Source organism: Leguminivora glycinivorella, chromosome Z, assembly GCF_023078275.1.
Source record: "Leguminivora glycinivorella isolate SPB_JAAS2020 chromosome Z, LegGlyc_1.1, whole genome shotgun sequence".
NCBI lineage: Eukaryota > Metazoa > Arthropoda > Insecta > Lepidoptera > Tortricidae > Leguminivora > Leguminivora glycinivorella.
This window is the reverse complement of record NC_062998.1, coordinates 9,768,987-9,795,112: the sequence shown is the minus strand read 5'-3', so window position 1 is coordinate 9,795,112 and position 26,126 is coordinate 9,768,987. Positions and strand designations below refer to the sequence as shown.

Genomic DNA, 26,126 nt, shown 5'->3' with positions numbered 1-26,126 from the left:
CTATAGCTAAGAAGTGCTACGAGTATCATCATCCTCCTCCTTGCGTTATCCCGGCATTCGCCACGGCTCATGAAAGCCTGGGGTCTGCTTTGACAAATGCCTCATACTTAAAGTGTCGGGCGAAACCCGACGCACGCAGTCTTAAGCCGGGCGCCTTCGGCGCCTTCCTACTTAAAGTGCAAGATTTGGCGTAGATACTAATTAAGCGGTGCTACGAGTATAATTATGACAATTTTGCATGGAAAAGTTAAAACATGATAAAGCTTCAAATGAAGTAAATCCCTTCAATAACAATATACGAGATTCATTTCAAATCCGAGACCTAAAATATTCGGGTTATAATGGGTAAATCATTCATTCATCTAGTGATCATATATACATTGAAAGTTCATAAGGTTCAATCAAAAGTTTGTAAACAAGAAGTGGGCAGCGGCAGCGGCCCTGCGCGGCTCCGCTTCCGCACGAACTCGACTCACGCCTGCGTTTCACCTTCGGACTTCCTTTGTCCTTTGATCCATTTCAATTTGACAAGTCCACAATTTAATTTAACAAAACGGCCTGCAGACGGGCTAACGGGTTAGTTTTAGACGAAAAAAACGACTACTTAAGATAATAAACTGCACGTGAAAGTAAGAAAATAAGCAGGATTCATTGTAACGAATACATCAGGGGCTCCTTCAAAGTTTCAATAACAGGAATTAGGGATGAAGAGTATTCAGTTAACTGAGTTAACAATCGCTTTAGTTATCCTAGAAGAAAGAAAATGGCAGCTGGTACCTCCTATAGCTACGTGGTGGATAAATATTGAATGGAATGGGTTCAGTTGAACACAGACAATCCATTAAAGGCGATCCTGACTTCTATGAAATTAGTCCTTTGGCTAGAGAAAAGAAGATCCCAATGCAATCAACGCTAGCCAACATTAAAAATGTCGGAGTATCTAATTGACTTTACTTTCGTACCAGTAGATCACTAGATAAGCTGCTGACAACTGCTCAATATGAGAGCATATCGTCACTACTTTTAAAAATCTCGTATCTCACGCTGTTCCTCAAAGTTAAAACGCAGTAAATCTATATGCATTCCATACATACTTACTACAATTTTCTTTTCATTGACAGACGAAGATACAAGTTTTTTTTAAAGTAGTGACGATATGTATATGTCTTTCTCGAAAAAAACTTTAATATGTTGTTTGTGACTTCTAATTTTGTATGTATGCCAGTAGTGCCTTACTAAAAATAAATGTACCTAATGCCTTTTTACCCGAAGATGACGCATGGGTTGTTAGTTCCCACTAAACAAATAGACTGACCTACTACCGACAGCTGCTTCGAGACTCATAACAAACACATCCTTGAGTTTGAGAGTTTGTAGTGAGACTATTTCATTACAGACGGCTTAGCACAACTTGCGTTCCCGCGCGCGAGTCCATACATCAAACGCGACTTCAAGTATGGACTCGCGAAAGAGAGCGCAAGTTGTGCTAGACCGCCTGATATCCAAAATTTTAATTATAGTAGACAACCACACAAGAGATATTTTAAGTTTGAAACTTTGACATACAATTAAAGGCATTATTCATAAATGTTTGTTGAATCTAACAAGTCATTGATAACCATCTGCCCCTGACATTTGGTCATATGTGTTGGTTATAAACAAACAAAATCTAACAAAGGTTAGCCAAGTTTTCTGAGTAAAGGTCTACGGAACGATTGTGCAATGTTCAATAGCCCTAAATCAACTCGAAACGGGTAAAATAAATGGAGAAGGGAGTTTGTTTCAGAGTTTTTACGACGAGTAAAATGTAGACTGTTACTGGCATTCAAAGTGCCCCAATAGGTAGTCTACATATTGACCATATACATAAAAAAAAAACCGCTTGATAAAGCATGTGTTCAAAAATCACTATACCTTTCTCAAAACCGATATAATCAATGTTTTCCCGTGACCGTGAGGGCTTCTTGACTAAGTAGTACCTACATGGAAAGCGGTATGAACTGGTGCCGTAGCCGAATGGCATTTCTGCGACGACGCGAAACGAAAACGAAACGACGCGAAAGGTAGTCTGGCTCTGTCGCGCCAATACGCAGGAGCGATAGAGATAGATATCTACGAGCGTTTCGTTTTGTGAGCGTTTGTGCCATTCGGCTACGTACCCTGACCAGATTTTGGAAGAGTCATTTGGATTATTTTAGTCCTTTTGAAATAACCAGGAAACTAGTAAGTAACAATACTAGCTTTTATTTTCAAAAGCGAGACCACTACTTAATTATTTCTCGTCGATTTCAAGTTTTTGACAAGTACTGAAAATTAAATCAAATTCTTTTTTTTTTAAACTAGTGGCTCATTTTAGTAGCAAATCGGAGCTGTTGAGAGTCTAACTATAAGACAGTCCCGCTGATGTAAAATTTTGTGCAATCGACCTAAACTAAAAATAACCGTGGACTTGATCAAATAAACTATTGCGAAAATGTTGTCTGCCAGCGCTTGCGAATTGTTTGTTGCTTGTCTACTCCATTATCAAGGTCTTTGACATTCGGCTCGTTTTTTTTTAAGCTTTCCTTTGTCTGAATTTGAATTAAGTCGCTCAACTTCACACTCAGATAAATCCACTCTAGCTGTACCCTCTTAGGAAACATCTTTTATACAATTGTAAAATCTGACCGTTGGATTTACCCAAGTTTCAAGTTAAGCGACTCGATTGATCATTAGAGTGATGTGGCTTCACGAGTAAACAAAACCAGGTTTGATTTTACTACAATGTTACCTACACTAAATATCTACAAACATAAGGACGTATAGTATTTATTGACTCCTATTTCTTACAGCTTTTACTTACTTAATTTTACAAGGCTGTTTGAGATGACGTTACTATTACCAACGGGACGTTATTATTACCAACGAATGACGTCTCTACTAACATCTAGAAAGAATGCATTGCGAATTATTTCTAAAATTTGATTTCCACGTCAAGATGAATCATACGTACCGGAAATTGCTTTTATAATAGAAAAATCTGATGACGTTGGCACTGAATGTATTTCTTATCAATCGCCCATAAAGCACGTGGTCGTAAAATTACTACGTTCCGCTTTACTACGACAGTATACGGTGGCTAAAAATGTATTTCGTTCACCATTAAGGTTAGGCGTGGTCAACTAATGAGAAACCTCTGTCGCCTGTTGTATATCTTGATAAGGTATTTTACGTCGATAATACCTAACGTGTCAGGTTTACTGCAATTGTGTAAGTAAACGATGAGTAAGAGTGCATTGGCTGCGCGGGCTATAAATAAAATACCTAATGACGTATTTCCACCCTGTTAACTGACGGAGGAAGGTCATGTTATTTTTACGTCAGTCGGATACGAGATATCTATTATAGAAATTAATTCATGCATAGAAGATCTACGGGACGTGATAGACAGGGCATTAAGCGTCGCTACCTTCTGATACCGCTTGATATAAAAAAAAAATAAACCATCAACACGAGAAGAAGAAGAAGAATTCATGCATATACTTACTAAAATATAATGTTAAATGAGACAGAGTTCTGTTATAAGTAATATATAGTACTAAATAAATATCTAGTAGTATTTACTTCCATTCACTCTATTGTTTAATTTAAAGAGGCCCGTTTTTGCTCTTTAGGTTACCTACCTGAGTCCAAAAGAAAGAAAATTTAGAATAAAACTTAAATTTACATACGGATTTGAATGTAGACTAGATCAGGTCGGGTGGCATGAGTGAACGTCCTTACGCGAAAACATTTTTATTTCTGAGTTAAATGACCTGTGTCGGTAAATAAGTGCTTTATTTATAGATCAGCTGTATCGCTCGGAAATAGTCAAGGTTGTAAACCTTTGCTGTTTTCTATCTATACCTGTATATACTATTTTACACATTTTATAGTTATCTCTCTCGGTATTGTACATTTTTTTAAGCTTAACGTTTAGGTCAAGATTTAGGTCCCCTTAAGCGGTAACCTTACCTTTTTTTAATAATAAGCTGCTTCGTTATTTAAATGACATATACATTATCAAAAACGGTTCTTCTTTCATCTCTTTCTACCCAAATATTGCCTATTAAATATTCAGATATTAACCTGATTAGGAACATACAAGATTCCCAAATTTTTTTCCCGCTAAATAAAGATATAGCTACATCAGCAAGGCGTTCCTATCATTACCGTATATCTCCATCCCCACATGGGTTCATTACGCCCCAGAAGTTCAGAATTTTCAGATCTAGCCTAGAATAGTTTAGGGTTAGCCAGTGAACTCGGATCGCTTCGATATCGGTCATTATCACGTAAACTCTCGGCCAAGTGACGCACACGCGGGTACCGATCGCGTGATATCCAATTCGATACCTATTTATAGTGAGACGTACGCAACAGGTAACCGATTAACGAACGACTTACTTACGATGAATTTTTGCGTTGCGATTATGACGTTCGTGACTGTTACAGACTAGACGTGTTGTAGACTTGGCAATTATTTACATTATATTATAATTTGTGAGAAACAATACTTTCATATTAATGATTTAAAATATGTACTCAAGTTTTTCCTGATAACTATGATCATATTAATTGTTTATGACAAAAATATTTTTGCTATTATCTGTAGACATGTTCACGTGAAAATTTTGGATTCGGTGATACACCTAAAAAAAGTATACCAATGCCATTTTGCTGCCATAAAGATGTAGCCAAGTACTCTATTAATTTATGGATAATTTGATTCGGTTTAATTAAAAATATTAAATTCTAAACAGGTACATAAATTGTCACTTTATCCACGCAACAACACCATACTCTGCAAATTCCTCGCGTTATCAAAGCCATAAAAAATGGCGACGTCAGACGCGTAATAGTAAACGATCTTGAATAAAATATGGGGTCCGGCGTGTACAATCAGTAGTTCGACTGAAACACTGCGGGGAGAGGCTGACTCTCGACGTCAAATGTCATCAATTTAAGACATTAGCTGCCTAAATTTGTTCGATACAGAAATGATGCCCGATGTCTACCCGAAAGTGTCGGGACCCTTTTACATTAGCAGATTTGTCCCGACCCCGCATCGTCGTAAGTAGTTATGCTGCACTAGTGTGATAAACCTTATCGCGTCGGTGCGTCCCTATCACTCTTACAAAAAGTGCGAAAAGGACGGCTTGACGTGATAGGCTTTATCACTCGACCGTGCTTGCCCGCCAGATCGTGATCATTAACAGAAAGTATATCTGCGGTGTAATTGCCATGGCTACCTATGAAATTTATGTAATGGTTTTTCTGGCAATATCACCCAACCGCAGAAATGTTGTCTAAAGATAGTCAATGAGATGTTTTACCCTTTTTTCCATTACAAAACGGCAAAGAAAAATCATTTGATATTTTTCAGTTATATTTGCGTTTTTTCCTAAATTGAATGTAAATGAATTTGTGTATTTTACCAAGCATCGGTTTATTGACATTGTATCTAACGTTTACCTTCTGACTTGTCTACAGGAATAATGACACTCAGCCGCGGCCCGTGTGACCTTGACAACATGAGTCTCTTCCAAGACCTAAAACTAAAGAGGCGGAAAGTTGACTCCCGATGTAGTAGCGATGGTAAGTAATATTATAATCATATGTGGCTTTCCGTTACAGAAGGGTCCTTATGTGTGAAGTCCTTTCCATCAGAAATTCTAATAAGATGGTCCTCGGTGCACATGAAGCAATGAAATACCCTTCTCTATTTTGGATAGCCAGATATACCTAGACGGTAGCTTATTCCGCGTACTAGCTATTTTGACTTAAATAATTGACTGCTCACTATGTTTAAGATTGTAAATGTTCGTTTCTACATTTGTGTTTGTTACATTTATAAATGATAAAGGAAGAGAGCACCTTCTTAGACGAATTTAGAGTTAGACGCATATAAACGATCTTGTCAGCCATATAAATATTTCCAAAAGTGGGCCGCCGACAAGTTCGTTTCCGGTCAATCGCGGAGATGCGCGAATTTGTAATAAAATGGCATCACGTTGCAGATCTAATTGAATTCTCAATGAATCAAAATATATGTTTTTGTGCCTGCCTTTAGGTCCCTCATGCATTACCGAGCTGCATTTCCCAAGCGCGAGATATTAGCCCCGAAGGTTTTAAAGTTAATGTGAACTAAGGTCAACTATTGTTATTCCACGAGAGCGGTGTAACGCCCGTCGCCCGAAGAAAAGGCAGCGTACCTTAGCATCTGTGGGCACTATACGCCGTTTTGTACTTTTTACTTGAGCACATCACTACTCTACTCACGGACAGCTCACTTTCGATTTCGTTTTACGTGTAATTTCATTCTCATTCTGTTTCTTGGACACGTGTTTAAAACACAATTCAAATGTGAAAAAAACAGGAAATTTTATAAATGTCATATTGTTAAAATGAAATCAATGTAGAATAAATACAAACGCGCGGTTATCGTTGAACAAGACAAACATCCAATTTGAAACGTTTCTACGAATGCAAATGACACCGTTGCATAATCCGATAGCTATTCGTAAACAGATTAGTTTAATAATAATCGTCATCGTCTAACGAAAGTTAAATAATTCACGGCATAAGACCGTGAGAGACCGCGGACCGGTTTCGGAGAAATGACTTTCACTCCGTTGAAAAATATCATAAAAGAGTTCCGGTTCGGGCGCACCTTCCCCCACAGAATGCGCGGAATTAGAGGCGACAGTGGGCAATACTGGTTGGGATATAGTTCGGGAACTCTGCAAGTTCTGGAACACAATTACGAGTAAGAAAGGGAAATATTGTACGGGACTAAGTCTTTGTGAGATCCGGGACTTGTGGAATAAGAAGTTGATCATCGTTCCAGATATAGTTTACCGTTATTTATATGTAAAACTAGAAATGAAAAGTATTTTTTTATAGAACTTTGCCTTTGCTAAAAGTTTAGGTTAACTGAATACACCTACGATAAAATCTGTACGTACATGATTATGGTACCTACCTAGAACTATTTCTATCGAATGCACAATTGCACATGTACATATAGTTCTTCATTTATGATAATCTGTAGATATTTTAATACGTGGAATAAGAATACAAACATAATGTATGGATGACACTGATTTCTCCGAGTCCACGGGGACAACGCCGTCCCTGAAATGTTGGAGGTCAGTTTAATATGTAGTCATACGCGATTAAGTCCCGAGTTTAAAAATAATTAAATGCATGGATGAGTGTAAATTTTCGACAAATATATTCCAACGTAAAAATTCTGCCTTCATCATGTTATACAGCCGTCAAATTGCACACTTGACTAAAAGCATTGATAAAAAACAGGAACTATAAATAAAAGCGTTTAAATCATTGAAAAGTAATTATGATGTAAGACGACGCGAACTCGCAGTGATAAAGAAAGTTTACGTAAAAGAGGTGAAAGCATTAAAACGGTGCCGTAATTATTGCCATTGTGCTCATGAATAAGACATGAGTGAAAGATGTAAGCTGTCATACAACGTAACGCTTCCTCGCGGCTCTGCTCTGCCGGTTCTGAGCCGTGTAAAGAATCGAAGTGTCGAACTATTAGTTCTATGACAGTCTGACCAAGAAGAGTAGAAATTAAAGTGGCAACATCGTAGTGTTGTCTCGTTTTCTCACACGTTGATTCGAAAGGGATGACACTACAATGTTGCCACTTTTTAATTTATACTCTTTTTGGTCAGACTGTCATAGAAGTGTATAAGAGATGAAAAGGACATTAATATTTTATATTCCACCGGCCTTAAACAAAAATTTTATGAGTCACTCTGACGCAGCAAGCAGTTTTTGCTTAAAATGGCACGCGCTCTGGGTACCCGTGACCGTAAGCTGGTGCAATTATCATTAATACCACTAGATGCATTAATTATCCTGGGACTTGGAGCTGTTTTGGATACCTACTAGCATTTTTTAACCCCCGACGCAAAAACGACGGGGTGTTATAAGTTTGACGTGTCTGTCTGTCTGTCCGATCCATCGTAGCTCCTGAACGGATGAACCGATTTCGATTTCGTTTTTTTTATTTGAAAGCTGTGTTAGTCGGGAGTGTTCTTAGCCATGTTTCATGAAAATCGGTCCACTAGGTCGCGGTCGGGGGTTTTTTCAAAATTTTAATTTTGTGGTTAGGTTATTATGGATCTTGCTGCGACTAAAGTCAGGCCAAGATTGGCAACGATTTTGACAGGGGGCCTCTGCAGGGGTTGGGTCAAACGTCATAATTTCATCGAAGACTGACGTTTTAAATTGCATTTATACCAGCGAGGTGGTATGTTATTTCGGTAATCGTGATACACAAGCCTAGATAACCGTAAGTTTACGTTAACGTGCGTGCGTTTTTAAGCGTCGCGGGGGTTACGTGACTGGTGACGCGGGGTGACGTGAAGTGACGCAGGAGCGTCAGGACACGTCACGCTACGCCTGATGCACTTGTACTTGCATAATGCTGATAAGAAACTTGTAACAATTATCAATATAAATAATATAAAGGACTTAGTAGCTTTTGTCTGTGGTTCGTACAAGCTGTTAAACTGTCCATCCCTTCTCTTCGTGGTAAATATTTAAACCCGATTTATAGCAGAGGCAAATTTCATCCAACTCCATCTAGTCGTAATAAATATTCTAAATATCTAAACGGAAGTGTTAAATAAACAACATTAAACGCACACAATGACTAACTACACTACACTTTTAATATAGTTAACATTACACAAAGACACCTGTCTAAAAGTTCAATTGCTCCGACAGTGAACGAAAACTTTGATAAATAGAATATAAATATTAAGCTACTTGGAATACGTTAAATAAACAACGTAGTACGCTCACTCGGCTCGTTGTGACCTAATTCCGCTTAACATTCAAGGACTTTTACGCGATAAGCGTATTAGGTTCCATTCAAGAACCGTGGCGTTACTGTGAGTAGTCGAAATGTCATCGGACGCTGATTGCATTTATGAGTACAAGTATGATTTGCAAAGCAAATTATATTCTACAAATCGAGATACAGAACTAGTATTTATATAAATACATAATCAAGTACTTGTTGTTATCGTAACTTTTAAGGTTAGCAATAAATCATAGGTGTACTTTTGTTATTGTGAGTATAACTAGAGCACTTATTTAATCGCAGACATTTATAGATTTATTCGTGAACGGTTGCTGCAAACTGCAAATTGGAATTTCGAAAACACCAACACATGCTAAATATCATGGAAGTTAAACTTAGGGTTTATGCCGAAGAAAAAATATCAAGAACCATTTCAAATATTAATTATTTCATAAAGCTTACCGATGAGGAAACAAAATAGAAAATATTCACGATTATAAATTCTTTTACTTTTTCCGAATTTTTTTATCAAATGCAAGCTAGCCAGACACAAAGGATTATTTGTAACAAGTATTATGTCGCCTTTTCGGAGTGAGAAAGTTCTCATTTATCTGTACAATTGAATGACGTAAAAAGGGCTCGAATTAGGAAGGGCCGGGTTACACGTGGCCCCGCGGAGAGGGGGTGGGGTGACCCGGTTACCGGGGCCTATGACCGGGGCCGACCTTCACACTCACCAAAACAGTCCGATGTTTATCCCCGAGGCTTTTCTTTAAGTCGGACGAAAAGTGAGTTTTGGGGCGTTTGCTGATAGCGTCGAGTGGTCGGTTGCCTAGTTGTATTAGAGGTACTTGTTGCCTAGAAGACTTGTACTTTCACGGTCGGGATCTTTTAATAATTTGTTCAAATTCATCGTACCAAACATACCGTATATCACCCATGATGGTGGTACCTTATAAGGGTTGTCCTATATTGTCAATTAAATTTTATTTTTCTCGTCCAAGGGGTGTACCTCTATAAGTGTAGACGAGATAAAAGAGGTGCGTGATTTGTATCTAAGACAGGCCAATTCATTCATTCTTATTTATTGCAACTGGACAGAAGAGATCAATTATTATTCGCGGGGTTAGAACATACTCGTATATCTTTTACCTGTTTTTCTTGGTACTATAGCTCTGTTGGTACTTAAATTGAGATAGGACCATAGTGGCGTAGGTAATATACTAATATTTTCTAAATATTAAAAGTACCTATCAGATATCTGAAAACAAATGTGGCAATTTAGCGCGTTGGTTCGCTTCAGGAAGTAATAAAATATGTACTTGTAACTTCGGAGAAATACCAAGAGCTTTAATAATAATACCCAGTAGTAAAGACAAGTACAGAACTGTTCTGAATATCTAGAAACGCATCGTATACGATACCGAAAGTTAACGATCCTACACGGTTGTAATCCATATCTCTTCCGCGCTGGTTATGCAGCGAGCGGCTGGCACAAATCGGCCAACATCGGCATAACAGCAATTAAAACGGGACATAATGTCTGTGCTGAGGCCTATTGCATCACTCTGTCCCCACCAGCAAAGGACGCATAGCGAATAGAGATCGTCCTCGAGGCGAGAGCGCTGCGCGCTGCACTAGTCTGCAGTCATTGTGTTGCACTTCGCACGCACGAAGTGACCTAATAGTGGCTGGAGGGAGGGATCGGGAAGCGCAGGGGGGCGGCCGCGGGGCGCATCGTGTGGTAGGTCGGGCTCACTGTGCGCGACCGACGCCCGCCGCGCCGCCGCAGCCGTGGAAAACTTTCTTCGCTTTTCCTTACTGAAGCGCGCGCGCCGGTCTCAGCGCAACTTTTATATAAACAAAATACAACCCGCGCCCTGGACTATGTGATTGCTCTACACGAGTCGGACTGTTTGTGCATAGCGATGTGAGCCGGTCACGTGAGGGTAACTTCGCCTATGGATTTGGTCATAAAAAGTCGGTAAATGTTTGTATAATTGAGCGAAACGATTAAAAGAAAAACTTTTAATTTGATAATAATAATTGACATTCTCTGTTAATTGACTCTAACATTAGGTCCGGTTGCAACTGGAGCAAAATGTTTCAATTTGTATAATACCTACGCTTTTACTAATATGATTTCGGATTATTAAATGAAGGTTTTTCAAATGCAACTAAATCTCATGTTAGATAAATAGTCAGGCCCTTTGTGGCAGTGTGGTGTGCGCGAGCGCAGCGGAGCGCGCTCGCTTCCGGGCGGCGCGGCATCTGCGCTGCTTTCACTTTCTCCTCGCCCGCCGCATCTCGCGCCTGCTCCACGCTTCCTACATATTCTATTGCTACGTCTATTCCGGATTGTTACATAAAATATTCCTCGAACGTTTGGAAATTAACACCACTGTTTGTCGGCGTTACATGTATGTATATGCTACACATAATTATTACAAATTAGTTTTCTGTACGGCTAGATACATGTGCCACGGTGACGCTCACGTCGTCGTGACGCAACCGGCTAATCTAGTCGGCGTCGGGAAGTGCAGTGTCGCGTCCCCGCCCCGCGCCTCGCGGCCACTCCGCGCGGTCGTTGACATTTCACCCAGTTTCTATTCTTGCGTCTAAAAGTCCGCGGTGCTCTCTTCCTTCCCGCGCATAGACGAGAAGTTTGTCGCTAACGCTGACCGTGTGGCATTCCCGCAGGCGAGTCGGCCGCCGACACCAGCACGTCGTCGCCGGACCCGGGCCCGCCCTCGCCGCGCATGGCCGACGCCGGCTGCAGCACGCCGCCGCACCCGCCGCCCATGTTCGACGACGGCAGCTCTCCCACACCCACCCCGGCCTGCCACCCCACCGTCATCCGCTCGGCGCCGCCATACTCCGTCATCAAGTTTGAGGGAGCCGCCGGCTCCAACAAGTCTGACAATTCGCATGCCATTAAACACGTGGTCACGTCGCCCACGCAACACTCCTCTGTGAAGCTGGAGGGTCCGCCGGCGGAGCCGCCGCTCCCGTACAGGCCGCGAGCGCCCGCGCCGCCGCCGCCCGGCGTGCACTCGCCGCTCGCGCCGGGGCCCTGGCCGCCGGCCGCCTGCATCAACGGTGTCAAGCCGGAACTTATCGGCGGACACTTCCCGCCACAACCGCAGGAGCCCAAGACTGGTGCGCGAGGGCCCGGACAATGGAGAGGGGCGCCCGCCGTCATCATGGGTGAATCCGGGGGCGTACGAACAATGTTCTGGACGCTCCCGGCGCCCACTCCCGGGGGTGAGGCGTCTGCGACACCGAGCGGGTCGCACACGCCGACGCCACCGACTCCCGACCCCACTACGTGCAGCGAAGAATCTGCGGCTAGACTGCTTTTGAACCTAGGTGGCGAGCTGAGGCGGCAGCGCGGCCCGCCATTGAACATGGAACTATTATGGGCGGGAGACGTATCACAGCTGCCGGCTCACCAACAACTACACGCTCTGAACCTGAGTGCGGCGGCGGGCAACACGGCGGGAGCCTCGGGCGGGCCGGTCCCGAGCCCACACTCCATGCCACGCCCGGAGCTGCGCGCCTACGCACCAGAAGCCGAACGTGAAGAAGATGAACAGCCTATGATCTGCATGATATGCGAAGACAAAGCGACTGGTTTACATTATGGAATTATCACCTGTGAAGGATGCAAAGGTTTCTTCAAAAGAACTGTACAGAATAGACGTGTGTACACATGCGTCGCAGATGGAGGCTGTGAAATCACAAAAGCGCAAAGAAATCGATGTCAATATTGTCGTTTCAAGAAATGTATTGAACAAGGCATGGTTTTACAAGGTAATATTAAACACTTAAATTGTAGTATATTTATTGACATAGCAGCAGAACTAATTAAATCTCTTTTTCAGCTGTAAGAGAAGATCGCATGCCTGGCGGGAGAAATAGCGGCGCAGTGTACAATTTGTACAAAGTAAAATATAAGAAGCACAAAAAGGCTAATAAAGCAGCGACAACAACAAGCCGGGCGTCGCCACCAGAAAAGCCTAAAGAACCAATGCCACCTCTCCCGCCTCATCTGGTCAACGGCACCATTCTTAAGACTGCTCTCACCAATCCTAGCGAGGTAAATATAATTTCCTTCAAACTGTCCTTTACCTATATTAGGCATTTGACTACGTAATTCTTCCAGTAAATAGCTCCCTATGTAAATATCTTAAATTTGTCATGAAATTTATTGATATACCACTTGTAGACTCGTTAATTAGCTGAGAACACTTCCTTTTATATATTATATAGATGTGTTGCGTTCAGGTTGTCCACCTAAGGGCTCGATTAGAGAGCGCAGTGTCGTCGTCTCGTGACCGCGCGGTGCCGCTGGAGCGCGCGCTGCACATGATCCGCGCGCTCATCGACTGCGACGCCATGGAGGACATCGCCACCGTGCGCCACCTGCCCGACCTCCTACACGACACCTCCGAAATAGGCGACAAGCTATGCAAGATCGGGGACTCCATCGTACACAAGATGGTCGCGTGGACGAAGAAACTGCCCTTCATAATGGAGATTCCGATGGAAATACACTCCAAGCTCCTGATGGAGAAGTGGCACGAGATCTCGGTGCTGACGACGGCGGCGTTCCAGGCGATGCACGGGAAGCACGCGCACGCGCCGCCGTCCTCGGACCACGAGCACGACTTCATACAGGAGGTGAGTCACATTCGCAGCTCTGTAGGGACCGATAGCGCCTAGTTTAGCGAATGCATCTGAGCCGGGTTCAGTCGGCCCAGGCACCGGGTCACTTTCGCTCCAGAGACTTCCGCCGCTTGCTTCGAGTGCAGTTACGTGATCTGCATCGGCGCTTACGCAACCGCGATAGAAAGTCGCTGCCTTTGGCAGAGAACTAGCTGCACTCGACCGAGCTCGGTGCATAGTGCGCTCTATTACACCCGTAGACTAATGCAACACGTCGGACGTTTCAATAGCCTTCGGCTCGACCGAACGCATAGGAATTGTATGCAATTATTTGATTCGAAAGGTGAATAACATTACTGCTAGATAAATAGGTGTTCTGTAAACATATACTAGTACACGACTAGGTAATCTAGGTATACTTATACATAAAATATATTGCATTAATGCACCTTCATTCGTAAGTAACCCGCATTGATATGTTACCTAAATGTTAACATAGTTAAAACGTTAGGATAGATATATAATAAGTAATAGATATTTACCAAAGTTTGCGTGATCTAATCTGACTTATAACGAGTGATTGCGTGCGTTATATAATAGTTATTTGTTATACAAGGAGGCAAAGTTGTATTTTAACGCCGAGTGTGGAATTGAAAAACGAGCAAGTGAACGGATTCTATAGTTGAACCACGAGCGAAGCGAGTGGTTTGAGAATAGAATCCTGAACTTGCGAGTTTTTTAACACACGAGAAGTAAAATACATTTGCACCCGAGTGTAACACAAAACTTTTCCCCTCACTATAGCGAGGAAACTACAACGCAAAAATGCGTTTATCACTGCTTCCAGTAGTTCCACAGGTGGTAAATCATCTTTATTACTAGATTCACCTACTTTTATCAATTTAAAAGCAGTTAATTTGACTTTATTCAAGGTCAAATTACTTTACCCACTAGTGGATAAAATGCGTTTTTACCCGCTGGTATTAAAGGACAAAACACGTGTTTCAGAGCTAGTGAGGGGAAAAAGCATTAACGTTGCTAACGTCAGTTACATATTTTCATTGTCTAGAGCATATACCTATGTAACATTAGGAACTAATTGAATAAAAAAAATTTGAGGATTTTTAGCGCATAAACCAATAAGATACGAATAAGTAGAATGCGGTCGGCCTAAAGGTACTTCTTACTTCATATAAACGACGACAGGAAAATTACATATAAATTATTATCAAATAACTTGTCACTTATTATTTATTCTTATTCAATCTTACTGTGCTCATTTATTTAAGTGTTTTATCCGGTCCCATTAGGATATAATACTCTATAGTGATTTTAAAACTTACGGAACCCTACAAATAACATTCATTTCACTCATTTGAATAATTACAGAATCATTGATATATTAAATACATATAAATAAGTACCTTGCGTGTGTTATGTATATATACAAAAATACGTGATTGAAGCAATTCTGTTACTAAATAATGTTATTTACTATCAAACAAATTTGTCACTAGAAAATTCTGTACAAGACTATAAACATTCGCGGCTACATTTATTTAAATTATTTAGCTTTTTTGTAGTGACGGAAATTGCTTGATACACTTTATGATAGACTTGTAAAGAAAAAATGTTGACAATTTGGTGTTGTCCCAGGTGAACGCAAACCTGCGGACGCTGCAGAACTGCCTGACGTCGCTGATGGGGCGGCCCATCACCCTGGAGCAGCTGCGGCTCGACGTGGGGCTCGTCGTCGAGAAGATGACCCAGATCACCTGCGTCTTCCGCCGCATTCAGCTCCGGATGGAGGAGTACGTCTGCCTCAAAGTCTACATATTGCTGAACCAAGGTACGCTTGAACACACCATCTATCATGCTATGTCAATAGTTGCTAAGTATATGCGCAGCGAATCTTGTGTGAATCGTACCCGAATTGTTCCATTATCACTGACGGAAGTAGTTCATTTCGATAGTGACGTCAAAACCATCTCTCTGATTTGGAATTGTGTTAATTGTTAACGGATAACCTTTCACCGGCCCGCGGGCTGATGCTCGTTATTTAGGTTAAATAAATATTGGCCTTTTAAAGAACACTTCGCTGATTGTGAATCAATTTGGGCATAAATACGTACGTATAAATTTCACATGTGATTATTTATTCATTTATGTGTGGTGTTTACTATTAAGAGATCTGCTGCCGAGCGAAACCTTTACGTAATCTATATGTTTGTATGTTATATTTACACTTTTATAAAATTTCCTGTAAATAATGTTATTTCAGCGCATAAAAGAAATTAATTTCGACGACATGTTGTCTTCTACAGCCATTTCGTTTTGCACGGGGACGATAAACAAGTTAAACCGTCAAACGTCAAAACTTAATGAAAAAGTCATATTTGCATAATTGTTGCATGAGGAAGGAGTAATTGATTTTAAATTCTGAATCCTTTAACAATAATTAATATTTGCATTCTCCTTCAATTTTTAAAACGGAAAAATTTGAAGAAAAAAAAAGTTAGTTGAAAACGCGTACTTAGACATATCAAAGTACAGGAAACACAAAAAAGTCACAACGAGACGCCGTATTGCGACACGGTCAGTCGTCACAGTTATTATGATTTATAGTCCATGTAACCTACATGCGAGAGTTGTCGCTTGTGAAATCGATTAGGAACTTTAGGACGTCTTATTTAGTGTCGCCGTCGCCAATACCACTTTACAATCGTACGTTAACCCTTGGAACATAGAACCGCGTCACGATTCTAGATACTTTCGTGTCGCAACTCTTTTACCCACCTAAAGTAGACCTTACAAAACATCTCCACGCAAACTCGCTATCGCTAAGTAGGTATAGTTTATACACTTGACAGCGGTTGCAGCTTATAGTTACCTGCCCGCTATTATAGCCTCTAAAGCGTCTAACTAAAGCGTACGTTCGCACAAATGAGCTAGAATAGGGAAACTAGGCATGACATCCTGCGTTATCGCGGTGCAACTAGGTCGGCCCTCACATGCCATGTTTGAAAATAATTTTCACCGCGCCGACACACTATTACGCACTTATCAAAGTACTAGCGATTAGAAATGGCGTCGCGTATCAGCTAATGGCATCAACACCTAAGGAACGCGTGGTAGTAGTTCATACTACATAGTATATGCAGTGGTAAAGTTATAGACTAACACCCTTATTCATAAACGTTTACTAAAGTTATCAAGCCGATAAAGTTCGTTCGTCCCTTTCTGACGAATTGGTGTGATAGAAAGGGACAAACTAACTTTATCGGCTTGATAACTTATAGTGAACGTTTATGAATAAGGGAGTTAAACTACCGATCAGCAGAAGTTAGCATACTTAAATATTAATATGCTCCCTGCCTACTTTACTTGAGTACATAACTGAGATTGCTGGAATTGATTAGTCATACGCCGTAACTGAGTCTGAAACTCAAAATGTCGTTAGTACCATTTACAACTAACTACTCCGAACATTAGGGTGTTATTTCCGTAACAGTGTAGGTATATTTATTAAAAGGAAGTATCTGCGCTTCCATATAAAACACATAAAGCATTTTATAGCCAGGGTACGTACTAGTTGTGGGTATAGTGAAATGGAAAGTGCTTGCACAACAGTTCCGCGTCTGTGTGCGGTGTCTGCACGGCGCGCGCGCATGTGTGAGCGTAGAGCCGCCGGTATGCTATTGAACATGAAACTGGACTCCTGCTACGCTAAATTGACACTAGTGACTGACTATTTACAGTTTGAGACTACTGCCGGAGAGGCAAAGTTCAAATCGACTTTTGAAGTTCAGTCCTGAGAAATATACTTTGTAATTAGGGCATTTTCGCGAGAAGAATCACAATTTTTTTAAGGTAGGCAAATTTTAAGTTTTTCCTACTCAAGATCACGAGCCCTTACGATCTCGGATAAAAAACGAGAGACCAAAAAATTGGTCCCAAAATTTTCTATTGTTTTGCCTACTTTCCACTTTGTAACCGCTGTAACAAAGTGTTTGAAAAATAGTATCGAAGTGGCAAAAAAAAATTTGGGACGCTTTTTTCCGCCTAGTAGGATAGAAAGGGCTTGTGATTCTGAGTAGGAAAAACATTAAATTTACCTATTTGGAAAAAAAAAGTTTTTGGATCTTTTTAACGCTAACTACACATTTGAAACGTCACTACTACCGAAGACGCAAAGTCTCAAATTACTTTTTAAGTTCCCCTACCCTGACTACCCTCAGAAATATAGATACCTCGATATAGCTAAAAGTACAAACACCGAAATCGCAAAAGCGTGATTTTCGAGCGATAATTCGTAGCCCTAGTCAATACTCGCAAAATTATGACGAATATGAAATGTTTACAATCGCAACTCATTGAGGAAATCCTGTGAACAACATATATCGTAAGGTCGCGTTCTCGTGTTCTAAAAGATGTATATTCCGTTATAACTAAATGCACTTCAGACTTTAGGACGGAATGTGAAGTTTATCGTTTACAAAATAGTCGTCTATATTTATAACATACCATGGAAAATTTACCTGATTGTTTTGCTTATATTATCAATTTATCACGAATAAATATTATGTAGGAGTAGATATTAAGGTATTATGCTTTTAGTATCTTCGTAAAATTACAATAAAATAATATTTGTATAACTTCAAATTTCAAGACAATTTGACACCATCTATTTTACTTTCATTGGGACAGTCTACGTAACAATTAATAAGATTTGAAATATAGCGCCACATTTTAAGGCGTCAAGTATATATGTATACCTATCGAGTATCAAGATAATCTTGTTTTTTTACTAGTAACACTACTATATGTAATATATATACTTTCATTGGCAACATGTAGGACATATATAAGTTGATTGTTGTATGATCTAAGTTAAATCATCACGCATTCGAGTATGACAATTAGTTAAGAATAATCACCGCACAACTTTCGCCGGTCATTTCACTGGAACAACATGGTCGTATCTAAGTCTAATGGCGTTACCAGATACACCGTTGTCGTTCTGGCTGTGGTTACGTCAGATAGGACAGTTCTGAGCGGAAAGCGAGACTTGAGGATACTTTCTCTTTGCTCGCAGACACCCGCACTATGCAGCGGTACTTTACGTAACACCGATTAGCCGTATAGTGTGTACGCTCGCTTATTGCGCCCTTTTTTATATATTAATAAAATCGAGAACGAATTTATTTTAACTCAAACGATTTTTTTTATGTAGAGGCTAAATTTGTCTACATCAATCACGTATTTATAATAAACTAGCGTTTGCCCACGGCTTCGCTCGCGTTAGAAAGAGACAAAAAGTAGCCTATGTCACTCTCCATCCCTTCCACTATGTCCACTTAAAAAATTACGAGAATTCGTCGCTCTGTTTTGCCGTGAAGGACGGACAAACAAACAGACATAGACACTTTCCCATTTATAATATTAGTATGGATTAGTATGGATAAAAGATGTACGAAAAGGGTTTCCTTCGTATTTTTCCGGACACGTTCGTATCTGTCATGCTAGTTCAAACAGTGTCAGTACACCCTGGGTGCGTAGCCAAATGGCACAAACGCTCACGAAACGCTCACGAAACGAAACGCTAGTAGATATCTATCCCTATCGCTCTTGCGTATTGGCGCGACAGAGCCGGACTACGTTTCGTTTTCGTTTGGCGTTGGAGAAATGCCATTCGGCTACGGGGCCTGTACTGAGACTGACTGAAACAGCATACGTTCGTACGTTTCCGTAACAATACGAACGAAACTCTTTTCGCACTACATCTGAGTTATATGTGTCACCTAAACTAATCACATCGTATTGTACACTACGAAAAATAAAAATACATTAGTAGCAATAAAAACGTCCTACGCTACCTACTTATTCGTATAGAACCGGTCCAATTTGTAGGTATAAGCTTGATCTAGAAACTTACAATGCAATGACTCCTTACTAATTACACAAGAGCTGTGCAAAAATCCTATATAATTGGCCTTAAGCACGTAATTATAAGTTTAATTCTATGTAAAAGTACAAAGGCATAAACATTAGTTATAGTCAGAGCCGCCAACCAGCGATAAAGGTCACAGACAGATAAATTTAGGTAGTGCACCGAAACCCCGTCGTCGTTAGTTTATAAATAGATACAGTTTATAAGATTCAGTTAAATCCAAGTATGTAATCCGATACAAACAAGATAGAACGAAATAAAATTTACGTAAACAGTAAATAAATGACCGCGCGTCTATTTTTCCTTCCTCATTCTCTAAACACAAAACATCGGTTTGGTTGAATGTAAAATGCGCACATGAAACAGCCGCGCGGCCTACCCGTGGAAAAGCGCTCGCGTGCAAGCGAAATGGCTATAGAGTGAGGACGCAGCGCGCTTGAGCGGAGGTCAACGGCTAGCCGCGGTCGTTGCCCCGCTATCGGAGTGACCTACTGAGCGCGTGACGTCACCGCCGCACCGCGCGCTCGCTCGATACAAATGGCATTGGAACGCTGTAGCCTCACACCGCCATCTATGGGCGAGTAGACGAACTAAGCGTTTGTTACTTTAGCGCTACTGGTGTTGTAATTCGGAACTAGTCAGTTTTCTAAACATGGCGATCGTCGCTTTTGTGAGGATTAATGAAAGTCTAGTTTCAGAATTCGGCAGTGTATGCTTTACACATGTTTTCTTTTGTCTTAGAAGTGGAACTGGAAGGCATTCAGGAGCGATACGTGCAGGTTTTACGCAGCTATCTGGAGCACGCAGCTCCCCACCATCCCGGCAGACTGCAGGAACTATTTGCCAGGATACCTGAGGTGAGATATTATTTTCTGAATACCTACTATTTTAAGTGAAAAGACTACATACCGTACACCTACATATGTACTTATAAGTCTTATAACCGATCTCTTAGCTTAACAAAATTTAGTGCATCATTAATATTTTTTGTGCCTAAGCCTGTTTCGCTTACGCAAGGATAACTGTGTACCTATCTAGTTTCCGCCTTCAACAGAACTTCTTAGGTGTAACTTCTGTTTCACCGCGCATCTACCCGTTACCTTTATCTTAAAGAGCGCACCGATTACCTAAATTCCGCCCAGTATTTTTAAAATCATCATCATTTCAACTGAAACCACCCAGCTTGTCGAGGTTATAATATTTATGCACCGGCATCAAAATAATAGCTTTATTAGAGTCTTATTAATCAGTTTTTATTGAAAACCGATTTTCGGTAAGTTTTGCCATATTTCAGTAAACTGCCCAAGTGCCCATAGCTCCGTAACTAGAACCGACAAAGTGGGACGTTTTACTAAACTCACTCACATATATTAAGTAAGTATTATTTTGTCGTGTTCCCAGATCCAAGCAGCGGCGAACCTCCTACTGGAAAGCAAGATGTTCTATGTGCCGTTCGTGCTAAACTCGGCAGAGATCAGATAGTACGTGTAGTCGCGCCGCGCGTCTTATGTCACCACCTGTGTTCACTGCCCCGGCACAAGAGCTCGTACAATGTTCCTAGTCGCCCGCCAAGGGCCGGCCGCCGGCCGCCGGCCGCCGGCCGCCCGACGGCCCGCGCGCCCTCGCGGCGCGATAGCGAACTCTCGCGAGCACGGCTGCACATACCAGCACTCGCCTCGCGCCCACGAGTCCATGTGTGTAACGATGTTTATTTTAGAGGAATTAAAACGTCCCAATTGACAGACTGATTTTTATTAATAGTTGTTATGTGATAAGCGCCAGGGACTCGAATGCGTGTTTTATACCTACGTGGTAGTGTATACTAATTAGTGTAAAATAGTTTAATGTTAGTTCATATTTAAAACTGACAGAAGGATCGCATAATATATTATTTCTGTAAATATAGAGTACTTTATAGCATAAGTAGATTGTTTAAGATGTTGTTTTAGATAGATTTGTTTCTTGTACATGGAATATTGCTGTTTTAGTTTGCATTTTATAACGTGTAGGGGTACCTAACCAGTGTAATGTAATAATGAGAATTTTACCTGTCTAAGACTTGTTGGTAAGTAATGTTATGTAAATAGACTGTAAGTACGTACTCTCAGTGTTTACCAAGACTGCTTGTATACAACTGTACTGTTTATACACTAACAAACATAATGTTCTATAGTCACAACTTATGCATTTTTATTGCCAATACTTCGCATAGACACGTTTCGTGCATTATAATTTTATCTAATGTTTTCTCTCGTCCCTATTCTGACTTAACCAAGTAATGTAAGGATCCGGTGTACATTGTAGACGATGTTTTATTATACTTGCTTATTGCATTTCTCTTACGAAGTTATCTTCACGTGTACCTATTGTACAGGTGCTTTACACTTTCGTTTGTTACTGTATTTAGACAATCCGAACTCAACTCCTCAGTCACTAATTGCGATAAATAAGTGTGTAGGTAATATACATCAGCATCACATATCTCACTCGAGACATCCATCCCACCCTATGTTCGAATTTACTATGCACTTATACGTACATGTCGATCTACCTACTAAGTTGGTAGATGTAGTTTCTTTCAGTCAGGATAAATATAATTAGAAAAATCATTCCTTCATAGTCATTTATTAGAAACGTATTAAACTCACAACGCAATGGTTCATTCCCCGAGAAACATTCATCGTCGCCATCTTCCGTTCGACTTCCTTTCTGACAACATTATCTCATAGAACTTCCATCATATTTATCCCGTACTCATACATTATGTATAAAATAAATAGGTAAATGAAACTTAATTGTATAACGTTAATAATACTACTTTAAATAAATAGAAACAAAGAGACTTTCTCATTTTAACACTGTCGGTATATCACTGCCTTTCGTTTTTAAAACTTATTTGCCGTTATTGCTATACATAAGTCTCCGGTTTCTCGTTAATGTTTTAGTGTAATGGACGTTCCAGCAACGGTGAACAGTTACCAATAGCTTTAGGAAGGCGACGTACGCCGATTATCTTAAGTAATTACAACCAAAAAGTTCGTTATAGGGACTTACATAGGTTCTAGTTTAAAACGGTTAAGCGTTGTACCACACATGTCTCGATGTCGTGGCGAGCGTGTAGCGGCCATGTTACAAGATCGACAACGCTCTTAATTCTGTACAAGAACGTATTATTTGGCAGAATACCGCCGCTCTTTAAAGGTATCATGTACCGTTCTTTGTTCTACACATACTTAATAGCCACGACATCTTTCTTCCACGTAGCTTACGATCTCGTCCCGGTAATGAAGACGTTAACTCATATCCAATAAACACTTACAATTTGGATTAAAATTTTCTTCTAAGCTACTTTTGGGCCCTAACTTAAGAGTGAACCCATTTCTAGCACTCCAACATTTAGGATGAACACATCGCATTCGATTCTGTCAACACTTCAGTCGAAAGTTTTATGTTCACGTAAAATACAGATTGGTAGAGGTAGCTTAGCAGAAATGTGTGTTTCGGCTTAGACTTCAGGTGGCAAAGGTAGAAGTCTATAGACAACTCTAGAAGAGCAGCCATGTTGACTAAATCGAGCGACACACGACCGTTCCTCGTCATGTTACCATTAGATAAGTGTTAGGTATTAACGTGTTTTATATGTGTAATTTAAATTAATGAATACAACCAGTTACAATACTGCCATTAAATGCCTAAATATAAATACCTAGTTTCAAAATAATTTTGTTATAGGTAACTAATGTGTATATGATTTAACTTAGTAAAACGGCGTTCGTGAAATTATAAGTTAAATGTGATAATTAAACAGTGATAGAGTAAATATTCGGGGTAAAGAGCGCCCCGTGCCGTGCTCGAGCGGAAAGCCATGGGGCACGCTAAGGCAACTACTGGGCACCAGCGTCTACTGCCAACTCCCGACTTTATATAAATTAGTCTGATTGTGTTTGACTCTTGCAATTATATGAATTACAATAACGTACACGCGAGTACGTACCTTTATCGATTTTCGGAAGTTCACATGTATTTAGCCCTGTGTAGGAGCGTCTGACGTAACTAAAAGAGTCTGAACTATAGGAGCTCGGTACCCGCGCGTGTAGCTTGCTTTAGAGGCCCCCATTGAAGTCCCGCCGTGGCGTATCCTCTCCTGTAGGAACTTCATGTCAAATATTCTCCTTAATTGGGTAACTATATTTATTTATCTTAATTGTAAATTAGTTTTATAAAACACCATCTTAACGACGGTGTAACTCTAAAGTCTGAGGTAAAGATGCCTTTATAGATTACATGTTACGAGGAAATCATAAAAAAAACTAATCACGAATCGTGCGTCATTCTACTAACGTGTAAATGATTATGTGTATGTAGATAATATGACACTTATTTTGTTAGTATCGTAGCGTATACTGTTATTAAGGTGAAACTAACGGCATTGTATCAAATGGAGATTAGGACGGTAAGGATGTTATTGGCGTTGTACAAAGGATAGTATTGATAGAAATTAACGATAAAATTGGCGCATTACTGGCGAGTACCTAATTAGAATAGTACACGAAGAGCCCACTGAGGCTAACATTTCTTGTGTAAATAAATACTATTTTGACATAAGATGGCCACTTGCTTTTCGATGCTGTCCTGATTATTTGCTGGACTCTGTAATAAGACTTAATCGCCTATTTCTTCTTTCAAACTCGTGTTCTTCTGTTCAAAGCAATCCAGGATATTAGATGCAACAAAAAATCGAAAATAACTGAACGTAGAATTTGCTCCTGGTTGGTGATTTGATTGCGTTTGAGTAATTTGCATCCGTACCAGTCGGCTCTCGAACCAAGTTCACTCCTCCGCAGGCCGCTCTGTGGGATGGAATCGATTTTGGAGGCTGCTGGAGATACGGTCGTAGCGCCGCGCAGTCCGGCGCCGCCCGCGGCTCACGCCGGCCGCCGCCGGCCGCCCGCCGCTCACAATCAATTATTAATCATTAATCTATTGGTACATGAATGTATTGTAAACTACTCTAAGGCTGAGATGTTTAGTGCGGAGTGCGCGACGCGGCCGCGCGCCGTCCCTGCGCGGGCGCCGACGGGCGGACCTAGTTAATATTTCGAAAATATTTTGACTGATATAATAATTTAAACGTAATAATGTTAATATATTTATAAGAATGTAACAAAAAACTTAATGCATTTCACACTTTCTTTACAGTCCATAAGAAAAATTACATGTAAGATATTGTGACGAAATATTTTCACATTGATAGTGTAAGGTTTGTTGTGTAAAATAGCGTTTCGTGTATTTCGGGTAAAAGAAGGGTTGAAATTGTGTACATTAGACATTGTATTAAAATAATAGTACTGAAAATGGTGTGTAAATCAGTAACAGAATATATATATTTGGAAACGTTGAAGAGTGATTGTTGTAAATATACAATATACATATATAGAACCACATGTCACAGATGAATATTTGAAATAAGTACATACACATTCATAGATATCTGTTCTAAATGTTTTATTCAGATAACAATAGGTAATCGTGTTCTGTTATGGTTAAGTGTCTAAATAAAAACTATAAACAAACACGTTTCGCTTGTCTGGTTCATTCGACGATTTTGTATCTATCTGTTTCCTCACTTTTTTGAATCGAAGTATTTTAGAGATATAATATGGTATACAAGTATGTTTATCTGTACACGTGTCACAGTCGGCCCTCGGGGCCGCTCGGTCCCGCGGGGCGGGCGTCCCGACTCCCGGGCTCCGACGCCGCCTGTCCGAGGAGCTATTTGCTATGTTCTTTATAAAATTTGATAGTTGATTGTGAACGAGTGTGCTGTTGTACTGTACTCTCGTATTTATTTGGGCTCGCTCAATTTCAAGACTTATCGCTTTCAGACCTAGCATATTATACATTGTTCGCTTTAATTTAAGTATTATCAATACGATAGGGTTCTGTACTTGTAGTATGTCACTTAGTTGCTGATCGCTGAACCGTACTCGTTGGTTTCGGCCGCGCCGGGCTGGCTACGGACTTAATACACTCAGACCTACGTTTTCAAGACAAATCTTATTCAGACTAACTTTAAATACATAACTTCACATCTACACAAGGTCAAAAAAATCAACTCAATACATTATAATTTCAGGCTATACAATGCGACATAGTTACAGTTGTATACCAAATCTAAAAAAGTATAAATAAAGGTACCTACGTGTAGTAAGTACTAACTTGACAGATGGTGCTGCATTTAATCATAGGTATATCAGTGCAAGAGTTTAATTTCTAAAATAATAAATCCATTTTATTGCTGACTTAAAGACAGTGAATCAATGGTAGCACTTTAGTTTTGGTATGCCCACTGTTAGCTACGTGACATACGTTAGTCGCAACCGTGCCGTGTCCGTGCCGTGTCCGTGCCGCGCCCGGCCCGGCCCCGTGTGTAGTGCACTCAGGAAGTCATGTACTGCTCTATATTGTCTCGTTGAGTGGTGCGCCGGCTGTTAGTCAAAAGATTGTAATGGTTTGCCAAGAGAAGTTACCTACAAGTTGTGTTTAGTTAGCGATGCATAACGTGTTTGTACTTTAATTTGTTTTTTAGTTTTACTCTTGGAAATCAATGGTTAATAAATTAAGAAAATAAAATGTATGTGAATTATT

The 26,126-nt window shown here is 40.4% G+C and overlaps 1 protein-coding gene across 5 annotated transcripts in view; it reads left to right on the top strand.

Moving 5' to 3' along the window:
* The window catches only part of LOC125240835 (hormone receptor 4), a 62,426-nt gene extending 36,300 nt beyond the window's left edge, over window positions 1-26,126 (top strand). For 3 of the 5 annotated variants that reach the window (XM_048148970.1, XM_048148973.1, XM_048148972.1), the window contains 7 exons: window positions 5,512-5,616; window positions 11,561-12,673; window positions 12,745-12,959; window positions 13,133-13,543; window positions 15,185-15,377; window positions 20,220-20,335; window positions 20,880-26,126. In XM_048148970.1, the coding sequence (XP_048004927.1) occupies window positions 5,512-5,616; window positions 11,561-12,673; window positions 12,745-12,959; window positions 13,133-13,543; window positions 15,185-15,377; window positions 20,220-20,335; window positions 20,880-20,960 (2,234 nt within the window). In that variant the 3' untranslated portion in view covers window positions 20,961-26,126. The remainder of the gene's footprint in view (window positions 1-5,511; window positions 5,617-11,560; window positions 12,674-12,744; window positions 12,960-13,132; window positions 13,544-15,184; window positions 15,378-20,219; window positions 20,336-20,879) is intronic. The other 2 variants (XM_048148971.1, XM_048148975.1) reach the window with 1 other exon arrangement.